General features: G+C 36.5%; 1 protein-coding gene across 1 annotated transcript in view; it reads left to right on the forward strand.

Moving 5' to 3' along the window:
- Window positions 1-14,017, forward strand: part of LOC129261292 (ras-related protein Rab-33B-like) — a 31,733-nt gene continuing 17,716 nt past the window's right edge. The window contains exon 1 of the mRNA XM_054899351.2: window positions 1-222. Within this exon, the coding sequence (XP_054755326.2) occupies window positions 1-222 (222 nt within the window). The remainder of the gene's footprint in view (window positions 223-14,017) is intronic.

Below are 14,017 nucleotides of genomic sequence, written 5' to 3' on the forward strand. Positions count from 1 at the left end.
ATGGAACCGGGAAAAGACCAGGCAAACGGCAGAGGGGCCACTGTGGACACAAATGACAAAAATCGTCGCATTTTCAAGATTATCGTCATCGGCGACTCGAACGTGGGGAAGACATGCCTCACCTACCGTTTCTGCGGCGGGGAGTTTCCCGAGAAGACAGAGGCAACGATTGGGGTCGATTTCCGGGAGAAGAATGTCACAATAGAAGGAGAAACTATTAAGGTACATGTATACTGCAAATTATGGCGCTAGTGTAGTTTCGCACCTCCCCGTTTAATGGTTTTCAAACATGTACAATCTCACCCTAAATAATTCACAACCTAAAATACTTGCATCTGAGCCTCCAAAGTCCAGTAGAAGTTGAATATTTGCCGTTTTGACACTTTTTAAAAAAAAGTTTTAACAAAGTTACACCTATTTCGGAATCACTCGGTCGCTTGAAGCTCAGCGCTGCACATAAGCAGTTTGTACGCGTATAGTACAGTACGTACCACCTAGTGAAGTGCAAGAAGAGCGAGTTTTTCTATGGTATCTTCAAAAAGAATTTTTTTCCCTCTTTCAGCTTGCACCAAGTATTACGGTAGTGGTTGTGCAGAGTGGTTGATGTTTGTTGTGTGAAGGTGTGTGTGGGGTGTGCGTGTGTGTGCTTGTTTGAATGAAATAAGAAATGTGAAAAATGTGAATACACGTAGATTTAGCGATGAAATAAGAAATAATAATGTAGAGCCTTGTTTTGAACTCTAGGTCAGAACTTTCAACTGTATTCACATTTTTCACATTTCTTATTTCATTCAAAAAATCACACACATGCACACCCCACACACATACCTTCACACAACAAACATCAACCACTCTGCACAACCACTACCGTAATACTTGGTGCAAGCTGAAAGAGGGGAAAAAATCTTTTTGAAGATACCATAGAAAAATTCGCTCTTCTTGCACTTCACTAGGTGGTACGTACTGTACGCGTACCGACTGCTTATGTGCAGCGCTGAGCTTGATCAAGCGACCGAGTGATTCCGAAATAGGTGTAAAACTTTGTAAAAAAAGTGTCAAAACGGCAAATATTCAACTTCTACTGGACTTTGGAGGCTCAGATGCAAGTATTTTAGGTTGTGAATTATTTAGGGTGAGATTGTACATGTTTGAAAACCATTAAACGGGGAGGTGCGAAACTACACTAGCGCCCAAATTATCTGATCTATTTGATTATTGTTGGCTTCCGTATGGTTTTAACCCTTTTCTTAATTGCCTGTATTGTCAGTGGGTGGACTGGCAGCACTGGAGTCTGGGAGAGTCTATTTTAGTATTACTATTAAACTCTGAAATTAAAAAATGTCAGTGACTGAGTCAGTGTCAGTCTAGCTAGTGAGGGTCAGTGCCAGTGGTGAGTTGACGACAGTGCTGACAACTCCGTTCACAATGGAGTCGACCGTACAAAACGAGGGAGACACTGGGGTAGATTGGGGTCTCAATAGTAATCTTAATAAAATGTGGAAACAGAAATCGTGCACTTACCACGATTATATGGATGAAGGCACTCCTTATCCACTCGCACAAGCATGCGAGGTTAGTTATACTAACCTCGCACAACGCATGTCATATCATAATGAATTTTGACGTTTTCATTCATCACACGAATGTGAGAGAATGAAACATGCCAAAATCTTCTAAATTTATTCACTTTATAAATCTAAATCTTATCATCTAATTTAATTTTAAAAATATAGTCGAAATAATTTATAAAAATGATTTTTAACGCTTACCTCCAAATCTCGGCCAAGATACTCCTTCTTCTTCTTCTTCCGTTGAGTACAGTCCTCTTTACAGAGTATAGTCGTACTTGGCTGAGGCCGCAATCACAAAAACATGACATTTGGTGCAGTTGAACAAAACTAAACTATAGACTTAGTGCAAGTAAAAAGATGCATCTCAACTGGAGAGCTAGCAGAGGGTGAGTGGTTCCAGGTGGCTCCTGAAAGACTCAGTTGAAGGAGCCAAAACCACTGTTGTAGGCAGGACATTCCACAAGCAGATGGTACTTGGGAAAAAGCTGTGTTGGTAGGAGAGGATTCTACAATGCTGTTGTTTGAATTGTAGGCAATGTCCTCTGGTTGGTTCAGACGAGGCATACAGGAAAGGAGGTGCAGCTGGGATGGCGATTAGACCATTGACGATTCTGTACATCATGATGACTTTGTTGTGAGCTCGTCGTTCATGAAGAGACTGCCACCGTAGTTCTTTCATCATCTGAGTGACACTGCTCTGTCGGTCATAATCACCTTATACAAATCTAGCTGTACGCCGCAGAACCATTTCAGTCTTAGAGATAAGCTCTTTGGTATGAGGGTCCCAAACTGAAGAAGAGTACTCAACAATTGGACGAACGTAGGTCTTATACACTCTCTCCTTTATGCTAGGTGGGCATTTCCTCAAGTTGCGTCGAAGGAAGCCAAGAGTGCTGTTACTCTTTGTACAGATGGCGTTAATATGGGGTTTCCAGCTGAGGTTTCGTTGAAGTATAACTCCAAGATACTTCGCTTCATTAAGGGTGCGGAGTGCGGAGATGAGATTTCTTTTGTTTGAAATCCTCAGCACCTCACACTTGTCATCATTAAACGACATGAGCCACTTCCTCTCCCATTCCTGAACATTGGCTAGATCTCTGTGCAGGGACTCAATATCATGGGAGTTTATTGATCTGTATAGGAGGGCGTCATCAGCATATAGCCTGATAGAAGAAGAGACACAATCAGGGAGGTCATTGATAAAAATCAAGAACAGAAGCGGACCGAGGACTGTAACTTGGGGCTCGCCCGATGTGACAGAAGTGGTGTTGCTCATCTTTCCATCAAGTATAACTTGCTGTGTGCGCCCTTTAAGAAAGTCCTTTATCCATGAGAGTAATACCTTGGTCCTTGGTCACATTTGCTCTACGGCGGCCTTACGGCGAGTTGAAAGCAGCCGTTTTAACATTTTATGTACGAGCTACATATAGGTAGTTTGCATAAAAATGAATAAAACGGCTGTTTTCGACTCGCCGTACGGCCGCCGTAGAGCAAATGTGACCAAGGTATAAGTGACCTCGAACTCCATAGTGGTTCAGTTTAAGGAGGAGACGCTCATGAGGCACTCAGTCGAAGGCCTTTGAAAAGTGGAGAAGAATGGCATCGATCTGTTGCTTGTCTCTGAGTCCTGTTGCAAGGTCATGAACAGTTAATAAATCCGTCCGAAGATCCTTAATACTGCAGTGGAAATTACGCAAACAACAATCAAAATGCAAATTTTTCATATCGAAAAGTCTCGATTCAAGTCGTCGGCGCATAATAGGAAATTGTACCAAAAAAATCAACAGATTGCAGGTGAAGTACGCCATTTTTTGACAGCGAAAAAAAACAGACAGAGGAAAAAAATGCTGAGCGCCTAGAACGCAACCAGCAGTAGAGCTGATCCAACGTAAACAAGCAAGTTTATTAAATAATATCGCGCGCCCTCTCTATGCGTATAGAGAAAACGGGCGAATTAAGTCCATGCCTTCTTCGACACAAGAAAAATCATCGATATAAATTACCAGAAAGACAGAGAGGAAATGAAACTGGCTTCATATCGTTTGGTAAGTTTCATATCCAAAGCTTATCTGATTTAAAATCTCTAGTCTATTACTAATTAAGAAAAAAATTCCCTAAAGGTATTGCACGTGCCGTGCCAGTGGTTATCCTGTGCACGGCGGCGGTAATGTACCCATGGGTGCTCCTTATCCCCGACCATTCCACCTACAGCAAAAGGTAGGGGATGGGACTAGACTATGTGAGGCGTAGGCAGAGACTAATTTTCAGTTATTAAAAGAGAGTTCAGCTTACCAGTCTCTCCCCCTGAACCAAACGTTGATCTTCGTTCCGTTGTTGCTGTAATTTATCTTGGAATCAACGATATATTCTAATTTTTTGCAAGACTCTTTGAAAAATCGTCAGAATGTATCAGGAAATTTGTCATTATCCTCAGCAGTGCATAGACTTGTGCTCAATTAAAGAAAGCTAACGGAAGCGACCACACCACTGACCTCCACAGAGCTGGATAAAAATGCTTCTCACCACAGATGCCTGTTTCCGGTGATGCTTCTATTTCGAAGCTCCGAGATCTAGCGATAGTCTCTTTCTCCCCTGACACTCAATATTTTTTTCTATATTTTATACACAAGAAAAATTGTTGTAGCACCATCAGCATAGTTTATTCTAAAATGAACTGTATCTTGTCGTATGCTGAAAGGAAATATGATTCTTTTTTTCGCATACATTCGTAATTCCGAAGCTTTTCGTATTCCGAAGGTTCGGATATTCCGAAGGTTCGTTATTCCGAAGATTCGTAAGTCCGAAAACGAAATGAGGTTCGTAATTCCGAAGGTTCGTTTGTCCGAAAACAAAGTGAGGTTCGTAATTCCGAAGGTTCGTTAATCCGAAAACGAAATGAGGTTCGTAATTCCGAAGGTGTGTTAGTCCGAAAACGTAATGATTAACGAACCTTATTTCGTTTTCGGACTAACGAACCTTCGGAACAACGAACCTTCGGAACAACGAACCTTATTTCGTTTTCGGATTAACGAACCCTCGGAACAGCGAACCTTATTTCGTTTTCGGACTAACGAACCTTCGGAACATTGAACCTTATTTCGTTTTTGGATTATCGAACCTTCGGAATAACGCCACAAATATTCGGATTAACGAACCCTTTTATGTTTTCGAATTAACGAACATCGAGGTATAGGCAATTTACGTGTTTCGGAATTACGAACCTTCGGAATTACGAAGTGTAACCCTTTTTTTTGGGGGGGTGCTTCTCTCGATCCCTCTCTTTTTGTTGATTATTATCATTGTAAGGCCTATATTAATATTATTATTTTGGTTTTTCATTTATTTTTCATATTTTTGTTGAATGTTCATTTTCATCATCATATCACTTTTGTAAGCCCCCATTTTTTACCGCCCTGGATTAATATGGGTGAAGGGTGAAATAAACGAATGTACAGGGGCAAGGAACTCAATTAAAACAGAACATATGTTCCATTTTTAAAAATTGAGTTTCTTTTTATTTATCCAGGATGTGGAGCACATCGGGCCCATGCCCCCCCCCCCCCCCTTGAAAGCAATAGAAAAGATTTGTTTGGCATTCATTCAATTTGGGTGATAATTTGTAAAAATTGGTAATTTCAATTGATTGTAACCCTTTATGTTTGGATTTGAAATCAATAAAATTACCTTGAAACTTATAACTTCATACTTAAGCGAGGATCTTTTTTTATTGTCAAATTTTTCGTGACACAAATCATCTTCAATGGAACTTTGTTATTCTTTCTGTGAAAATGCCCCCGCCCTCCCCTTGAAAATCTGGATCTGCCCCTAAATACAGGCCTTTGTGGTAAGAGATTTTTTACATTTTATTTATTCATTTTTTACTGAAAATCCTTTAGGTTTGGATTTTAAATCGACCAATGAAAACAAACTTCAACTTCATACCGTAAAGTGAGGATCTTTTATTCTAATTGCCAAATTATTTGTGACGTAATCTCCTTCATGGGGGGGGGGGGTTTTCTGTATGAGAAACCCCCCCCCCCCCATTTGGAAAATCCTGGATTCTCCCCTGATTAGACCCATGGTAAAGTTCGTTACTCCGAACTTCTGTCTTTCTTCTTATAAAGCATTTTTGTTAAAACATTTATGAGTTAAGTTCACCGTCAATATTTTTTTCCCTTTTCTGAGGAAAAATAATTTTGACTTTTTATCAATACAAAAGAAAATTGCGAATTTGTCTTGATAGGGGCTATTGTGACTTCCTTATCAGAATGCATTACGAGCAAAGTTTCGTCGAAACATGAGAGGTCAGTGGTCCAACTGGTTGATAAGCCTCTCTATGGTTTCGTGAGATCTTTATTCTTTTTCGATTTGTTACTGTCAAACACCATAGACGTAATGGAGGTAGCTGGATGAAGATTCACGTAGAGAAATCAGTGAGTTTTTATTCCTTTTTTATATTATAATTTATATTGATGAATTAGATTGCCTTTCTGTCCAAAAAACAGTTTCTATTGAACCAATAGTTCAAGTCTGCATTAAATTTGTGATGCTTTAGGTAAGCAATGTATATTTTCACTATTGCACGGTATAGTGCCGAGAACGAGGTTATATTATAACCTCGTTCGTAGGATGAGTGGATGAAGGTCTATCGTGACACAAATCCTGGCATCGAGGCACAGACTTGAACCTCAAATTTTCAAAAAAACGAAAAGTTCTGTCGCGATACCACTCCTTCTTTCAAAATTCAAAACAAAATGGCCGATCGAGACCGAGGCTAAGAATTAGAAAATTTACTGACCAGTAATCGTGTACATGAACATAATATTATGAATATATATATATTTTTTTTTTTTAACCCTTAGAAGTTGAGGAGAATTGTTGTAAAAAGAAGGAAGCGGTGACCAGGGCTTGAATTTTATCAAGATTTTCTTTTTAGATAAATGAGGAACTGTTAGAGGTATTGCATAGTTGATGACTGACATTTACTACTCAATAACACAATGCATTAAACTTTCCAAATAATTTTGTAATTTTTCAAAATATTAAAGAGTATTTATAGATTTTTATAAAATGACTAATACTACATGTAATTAAAGGAACATGAAACTGTTGGAACAAGAAAGCTGGTGTGAAAACAGAAAAATCAAAGAAGTAGATCAACGGAAGTTTGAGAAAAATTGGACAAATAATATTGTGATCACAAATGCTATGGAGATTCTCCCATTGGCAATGTGACAAAGATGTGTGATATCACTTGTGAACAGCTCTCCCATTACTTTAGTATATTTCACTTAAACTGCATCTTTTATCGCATCTATCAGTAGATCATGTATTCTTTCTATAGGAGGGCATTTACATGTAATACATATTTTCAAAGAATACATTATATGGATAAAGAGTTTGCCAACACCAAAGGAACTTCCAGTTTCAAGGAGGCTGCTCTCCCTGCCATCAGAATGATGCAGCCCCCTGTTGGATCCCAAATGATTTAAAGTCAAAAGCTTGGTTTTTACTTGCACTCAGCATAGCATGTTTGCATGTTTTACTGTACATAAAATTGCTATGTCTATCCATCACCATTTCTGCACTTCATGATGCTCCTTCCAGTGGCTCACTTTATTCATCATCCCAGTATAGCTTCTGTATGAGCTGCCAAAGGGATTACTACATGTACATCAAGTATCAAGTATCACCATAAGAAAGAGCAAAAAGAGGCATTTTGGGGGTATTTTATAGTCCATCACAGGGAAAGTTGTTCACATGTGACATCACACATCTTTGTTGCATTGCCAGTGGGAGGATCTCCATAGCATTAGTGATCGCAATATTCAAATGCTTATAACTCTCATTATTTGTCTGATTTTTCTCGAATTTTCTTTGTTCTTTTTCTTTGATTTTTCTGTTTCCACACAAGCCCAATTGTTCCAAAGGTTTCATTCCCCTTTAATATCAGCCCATCTTCGTTGGAAACCCATACACTGTTTGTAGAATTCACAATGTGAATGATTCTTATTTCAAAACCAAAAAATAAAGCTGTATGAAATCTGTTTGTTTTTGTACTGTGTTTATTACATGTATTTTGTTTTAACATACATCTCTTGATTAGGTTTTATTGGTTTCTATTAAAAGCAGCTTTACAGTTTAAACTTTAAACTTCCACTTTACTCTTGAAATGTTATAAATTTATCCTTCAAATAATTGAAAGTCTGGCAATACCATGAAAAGGTGTGCGACAGTGTATTATTAAAATTAAGAATACTCCAAAAAAAAATGTACTTGCACGCCTGCATTGTTATTAAAAATGGAAATAAAATTATTTCCCTAAAAGTAATAATCTACATACATTTTTGTAATACTGTCTATTCAAGCAGTTTTAAATGAAGTGACATATGGTTTATGTATGACAGTTTACAGCTTTGCTTCTTGCGCATCTTTTTTTAGTAATACCAGGCTCCAATTATTCCACATTATGCAGCATGAAGCGAGACCCTCCGTCTTTATCAAGGCTTCTGTCTTTCAAGTCGACTGCAAATGCAAACAAAATCTCAAGATTTACTCTCCCCCACTCAATGTAAATGTCAAATTACCTGGGAGACAATATACTTTTGAATATTGATGGGAATTGTTTAAGATGTATTAAATATCGGCTGCAGAGTGAGGGTTGGTGGGGTTTGAAGCAAAAGTATGTGATCATTTCTGTGGGGGATTTAAAGGATTTTCCCCCTGCAGCTCTATTTCAACGTTATTTGGAATTGAAATGGTGCTGTATGAAAATAATTTATTAGGGATTGATTGCCTTTGAGTTACTTCCTTCATTGCCTGAATATAATTTGATGAATTACAGTAGATATTAGGAGATTACTTTCACTTATATTTCCTTCTCATCACCATTTCATGTATCAATAATAGATTGTGTCAAATGTTCTGAAAATTATTCATACTCATAAATGAATATTATACTGCATACACAAATGAGCATTACAGCACAAAAATATCAATTATCTTTCAGTTCTTCAACTAAAAATGTTTGCTTTTCACTAAAATTTGTTTTACCACCATTCATTTACTTTTACATTTACATACTTTTGACAAAACTTGTGCAGAATGGAAATAAAAGTATGTACATGTACAGTGTAGCACAGTTTAAAGGGGGTAATAACATTTGTAGAAAGTAGGAAAACAAGTACAGTTGTAGATCTTTTTCCAGAGACAAAAATATCAAGAAATGCCAATTAATTTAATTCACAAACATATTTTGCCCTCATTGTAGCCCTAATTTCCTGTAGAATTACCCAGATGCAATGTTTCTTTGTGGCGACAATGTTTTCTAGAGTCACCCCAAGTCTCAGGCCACAAACAGTACTGCTATTCAAGAATTGCCAATCAGTTGTCACTACATGTACACGTACATAATGTACATGTACATGTATGGCTGCTGTCACTATGGCAGAATCATGATATTTGCTTTAACTGCACAACATATGACTTTTTGCGCAAAGAAATAACCCACAAAATAAGCAAATTTTGCATGTACATGAGGCAATTTGTGTTTAATTTTATTATGAAGATTGATTTTTCATTACTTTTTGGTGATGGTGATTCCAACTTTTTGGACATGTATGTTAAGGCAGAACTTTGCAAAATGTCATCAAAATATTCTTTCTCTGCTTGCATACACTTGTAACATATAGAACAGCCCCATGCAAAGATTTTTTTGTCATCCATGGAGAATTTATCTGCGAACGAACTAAATTATGCATGTACCTGCATAATTTATAATAGAAACATTTGATACATTAATTAAGTACTGCTTCACTAATACATGTACTTCCACTCAGACAGATTGCATACACATGTATGGCATGGTACTAGCACCTTTTTGTAACCTAATATTTGGGGTATAATGTGAATAAAGATACCGGCAACTGAAAATATCAAAATTTCCAATGTTGTACTCACTCAGAGAAAGGTAATTTCCCTTTCTAAGCTTCCCTGTTAATATTTGCATTTCATCAATTAAACATTGATGCAATGATTTGCTACTTTAATACAATTCTAAGACATTCTCTATCACTGGCAATGTTTAGAAAAAGCATTATAAACTTGTCTAGAGTTGTCATAGTTTGTACATGTATATCTAGTCGTAAGAATAGGCCTATAATTCCATATAATTTATTTATTTTAACTTGGGCCTATTGGGAAAAGCGCAGGTAACGCAACAATGATGATGATGGAGATGACGATGTTGATGATGAAGATGACGATGATGATGATGATGATGATGATGGAGATGGAGATGACGATGATGATGATGATATTTAAATGCAGCGAATATTGTACCTGTCATGATGCGTAATACCCATTTATTTACTGCATTTACATGTAATATATATTAAACTGGCATTTAGTCTAATGGCCAGATAGTCTTATTTTCACTTTGTTTACCTTTTATTCAGCAAATGAAAATAGCCATGAAGGAAAAAGTTTATCTTTCTTGATAGAAAAATGGAAAGACCAAGTGGGTACATGTATAAATAACATAACTGATTTTTTACCGTGTGATATTTCGGAAAGCTGAGCATTCACATATGATGTCATAAATAAGAAAAAATAAAATTCTAACAAACTTTTTTTTATTATTTTGATGGATTTTCCTGAAACATTCACCAATAATTTTAATGATTTTTTTCTGGTATTCTTACAACAAACCATTTTTCAGTGTAAACTTCCCCTTTAATGTCATGTAGTATAAAATTTTAATAGACAGGTACTGTAACAATACCGACTGAAATGCATGTACATGTAACGCAGTACAGTACCTGAAACGAGATGTGGCAATATGCTAATACTGGGATGGGCCGTGTAAAAGGTACAATGCATTGAAAACTGGATATTGATTTGTCCCTTTATGTGTATTGTTTTAAGGTCTTTGTCAAGCTGAATGAACTAGCCCTGATGACCATGGGAAATATTGTATTGTCTTTCTCATCTATAGCAAGGATCAGGGCGGGTACATATGAAATGCAATGTGAAAGCAGGGAATTAATATTGAGACTGGTATTGATGAGAAAGTGGCTTTATATAGCACATGCATGCATGCAATCATAACGATGTACACGTAGGGTAGCAGTAATCCTGGTGGGGGAATAGGGGACATATCCCCCCCCCCCCCCGAACTTTGCACCAGATACTATGTGTACACCAGTAGACCCCCCCCCCCCCGCCCCTTAGCCCCACCAGTGCAGTGTTGAAAGCATAATAGCTGATTGCCTAATTTGTCATTTTTATTCAATTTCAATCATCAACTTTTTGCTCCTTCAAAAAATTAGCAATATATATTTCAAAGTGTCTGTCTACACTGAATATACTGCACATATACACACTTTAAATAGAAAAAACAATGAAAAGAAAAAGGCTTTTAGACTTAATTGTATCAGCATATTGCAACTTTTCGTTTTGATTGTGAGCACCATGATTGGCCATATGCATTATATCACCGAGATGTCTGATGGGTATCATAGGCTTCAATTAAATATCTATTAGATTTTGAATGCAAGTGAATATTCAATTGATTCCAGGGGCAGAATGAAGGATGGTACATAATAAGTACATTAGGGTGCAACGCATTGAAATTTGTGCAACAAAGATAAAGCTGCAGGCAACCTCTGCCTAGAATACAGCTAGTGCACTGGTAGACTGATGAAATATAAATGAAAATGAATATTCAGAGTGTCAAAGACTTTGAAAAGAGTTTAAGGTGGGCAGTTGGGTAAATTGAGCATATTTCAGTCCTATACTATTAACCCCTACAATTTACAGTTGAAAAGCTGAAAATCCAAGGAATTGAAAAAACCCAAGTACCTAATACCATATGATGGCACTCAAAAGCTACTAATCATTTAATTAAGAAAATGAAAATATGAAGTTCAAAATTTCATTGCCATTGCCTCAATGAGTTTAATATGATGATATACATGTAAGTTTATACAAAATACATCTTAAGTGTTCATCTTCAAGAACCAAAATACTCAAAAGCAGATCATACCACAATCTCACTGTATGAAGTAGTTGGAGCTCATAAAGAGTTTTATCATAGACAGCTATGGTATTATTGATTCATAAATCCAGAAGAGAATTCATTCAAAGAAATTGTATGTAATCAATATTAGAAGCAGATGTTTGTGATTCAAGCGTGATCACACAATCAGTCATAACTTTGAAACAACTGCTTTTTGAAACAACACTTTCAAACAACACTCTTTGGACAAAGAGTGACACTTTCCTTGCTGTAGAAACTCACACCCTATTGTTTTAATCTCTGGATTGGATAGTGCATTTGCATGGTGTAACAGAGGGGTAAAATAATGGCAGCCCCCACTCAACTCAATCTTATAAAACAATATGTTGTTTGTTTGCCTTTATGAACCGTTTTTATTTTATTTTTTTTAAATGATGATCCTGCTTGACTCAGTTATAATGTATGATACAGTATAAAGTATGAATTTTGGTTTGATAAAATTCAGATGAAAATAGTGAAGTGTCCTTTGACAAGGCGTAAATCCAAATTTAGCCACTCTCCACCCAGGTGTGAAATGCATGGTTACCCCTGGTAGGAAGCAAAAGCCAACATGTTTGCCAGGGGCTACAGAACGGGGGAGAGGGGCTTGCCCCATATTTATTTCAATAAACTTTAATAGAAAAAAAAACGTAAAATGACCATAGATATAATTGTGTTTCTGCATGGTCTTTTTGAGACGATCCAGTGGCTTCTGTTTGCTTTAATTTTGTACATAATTCGCAGTTGAGACCAGGGCCCCTTCTTACAAAGAGTTGCAATTGATCCGATCAATCACAACTATGGACGGCCAGCAACATCAACATCTACAGTGTATTATGAATGTTTGTTCAAAATATTTTCTAACTATGATGTATATTCATGGATTCATTGTTTTCTTGAAAATTCACTATGCTTCTCTTTGTTTACAATTCTAAATTTTCTGTTGAAAAAATTATGACAAAGATGGATTTCCATACAGTTACGATTGATTGGATCAATCGTAACTCTTTGTAAGACTGGGCCCAGAACTCTTGAGGGAATGCTCCCCAGGGATTGGAAAAAGTGCCAGCCAGCTACATGTAGGATCCGTTGTATTAACTGCCAAATGTTCATAAAAGCAGAAATATTATCATTTATTGAATTGATAAATTAAATGTGGCTGCTCTATAAACCTACTTGCTTACCGGTACTCGCTTCAGCAGGTGGAGCGCTTCATAATCAAAATTGCACTTTTCAAAATGAGAAATGAATTTGGTTTTCTATCCCTCTTTTTTTCCCTCTCTTCTTTTTCAATTAGGAAAAGAAGAGATGGGATCCCTTTTGAGTTGATTGTATTTTTGTTTTATCTTGATAATGTAATAAATGGTGCTCACGCAGGTTGATCTCGCCATAATTATTTTGCATAGCAGTAGTACTTGTTCTTTTTTAATCTCATTGATGCCTCTTGAAAGTTAATTACATTTCATGGAAAATAATGGATAAGCCCACTTTGTTCTCATTTAGTGTACTCACTGGAATGAAAGAAAATTGATATGAATTTTATAAGATGAGTGGATTTATTTTCATATTTTTATAAATACAATAAACGGGCTCAACTCAGTGTATTGACAGATTGCATTGTAGACTGCCTTGCTGAATCTACTGCTTGCACAACAAATCTCTTTTTAAAAAAAATATTAAAATGATTATCAAGTGAGTAAAATATAGCAAAATATGTAAATGGAAATTAAACATTTGTTTCTAAGGGATCAAATAACACACATAATTGGTGGGTTGGTTGGTTTGCTTGTTAGTTAAATGTCGATATTCCAATTCACTACATGTAGTGGACTAACTACATGTTTTGTCAATGTGTAATGCTCTAAAACAGCTATGATGTGCAAGATATGAAATTAAAATGTGTTTTACTTGGATAAACTTTGCCATCACAAGAAAACTTGTTTTACATGTATCATTTGCCTGTCAAAATAAACAGTCTGCTCAGTTTTTCCATTTTTGAAACAATATTTTAAGCATGGATGGGATGCTAGTTTCAGGATGTAATCATTGTGTATATAAGGGTAGGAAATATATTTTTAAGGGCTATCTTTTTCTCCATGTAGGGGCGATTGCATCATTTTAGAGCGATATTTCTTTTATTAAAGGGCTACGCTGTATTTAGATTTCTGATACCCAAACTCTTTACGTGTTCAAAAGGCCATCCTTATTAAAATAAAAGTAAAGCAATCATGCAATAAAAGCAAATATCATTATTGTGTCCCAGTCAAAATATTGATTTTTTAAATATGCTTGAACATTGTTTGTGACAGATTGGAGTAACGAGCAATCATGCAATAAAAGCAGTTATCATCTATATAGACCGTTTAGCGATGCATTAAAAATGCGTATT

Source organism: Lytechinus pictus, chromosome 5 (assembly GCF_037042905.1).
Source record: "Lytechinus pictus isolate F3 Inbred chromosome 5, Lp3.0, whole genome shotgun sequence".
Classification (NCBI taxonomy): domain Eukaryota; kingdom Metazoa; phylum Echinodermata; class Echinoidea; order Temnopleuroida; family Toxopneustidae; genus Lytechinus; species Lytechinus pictus.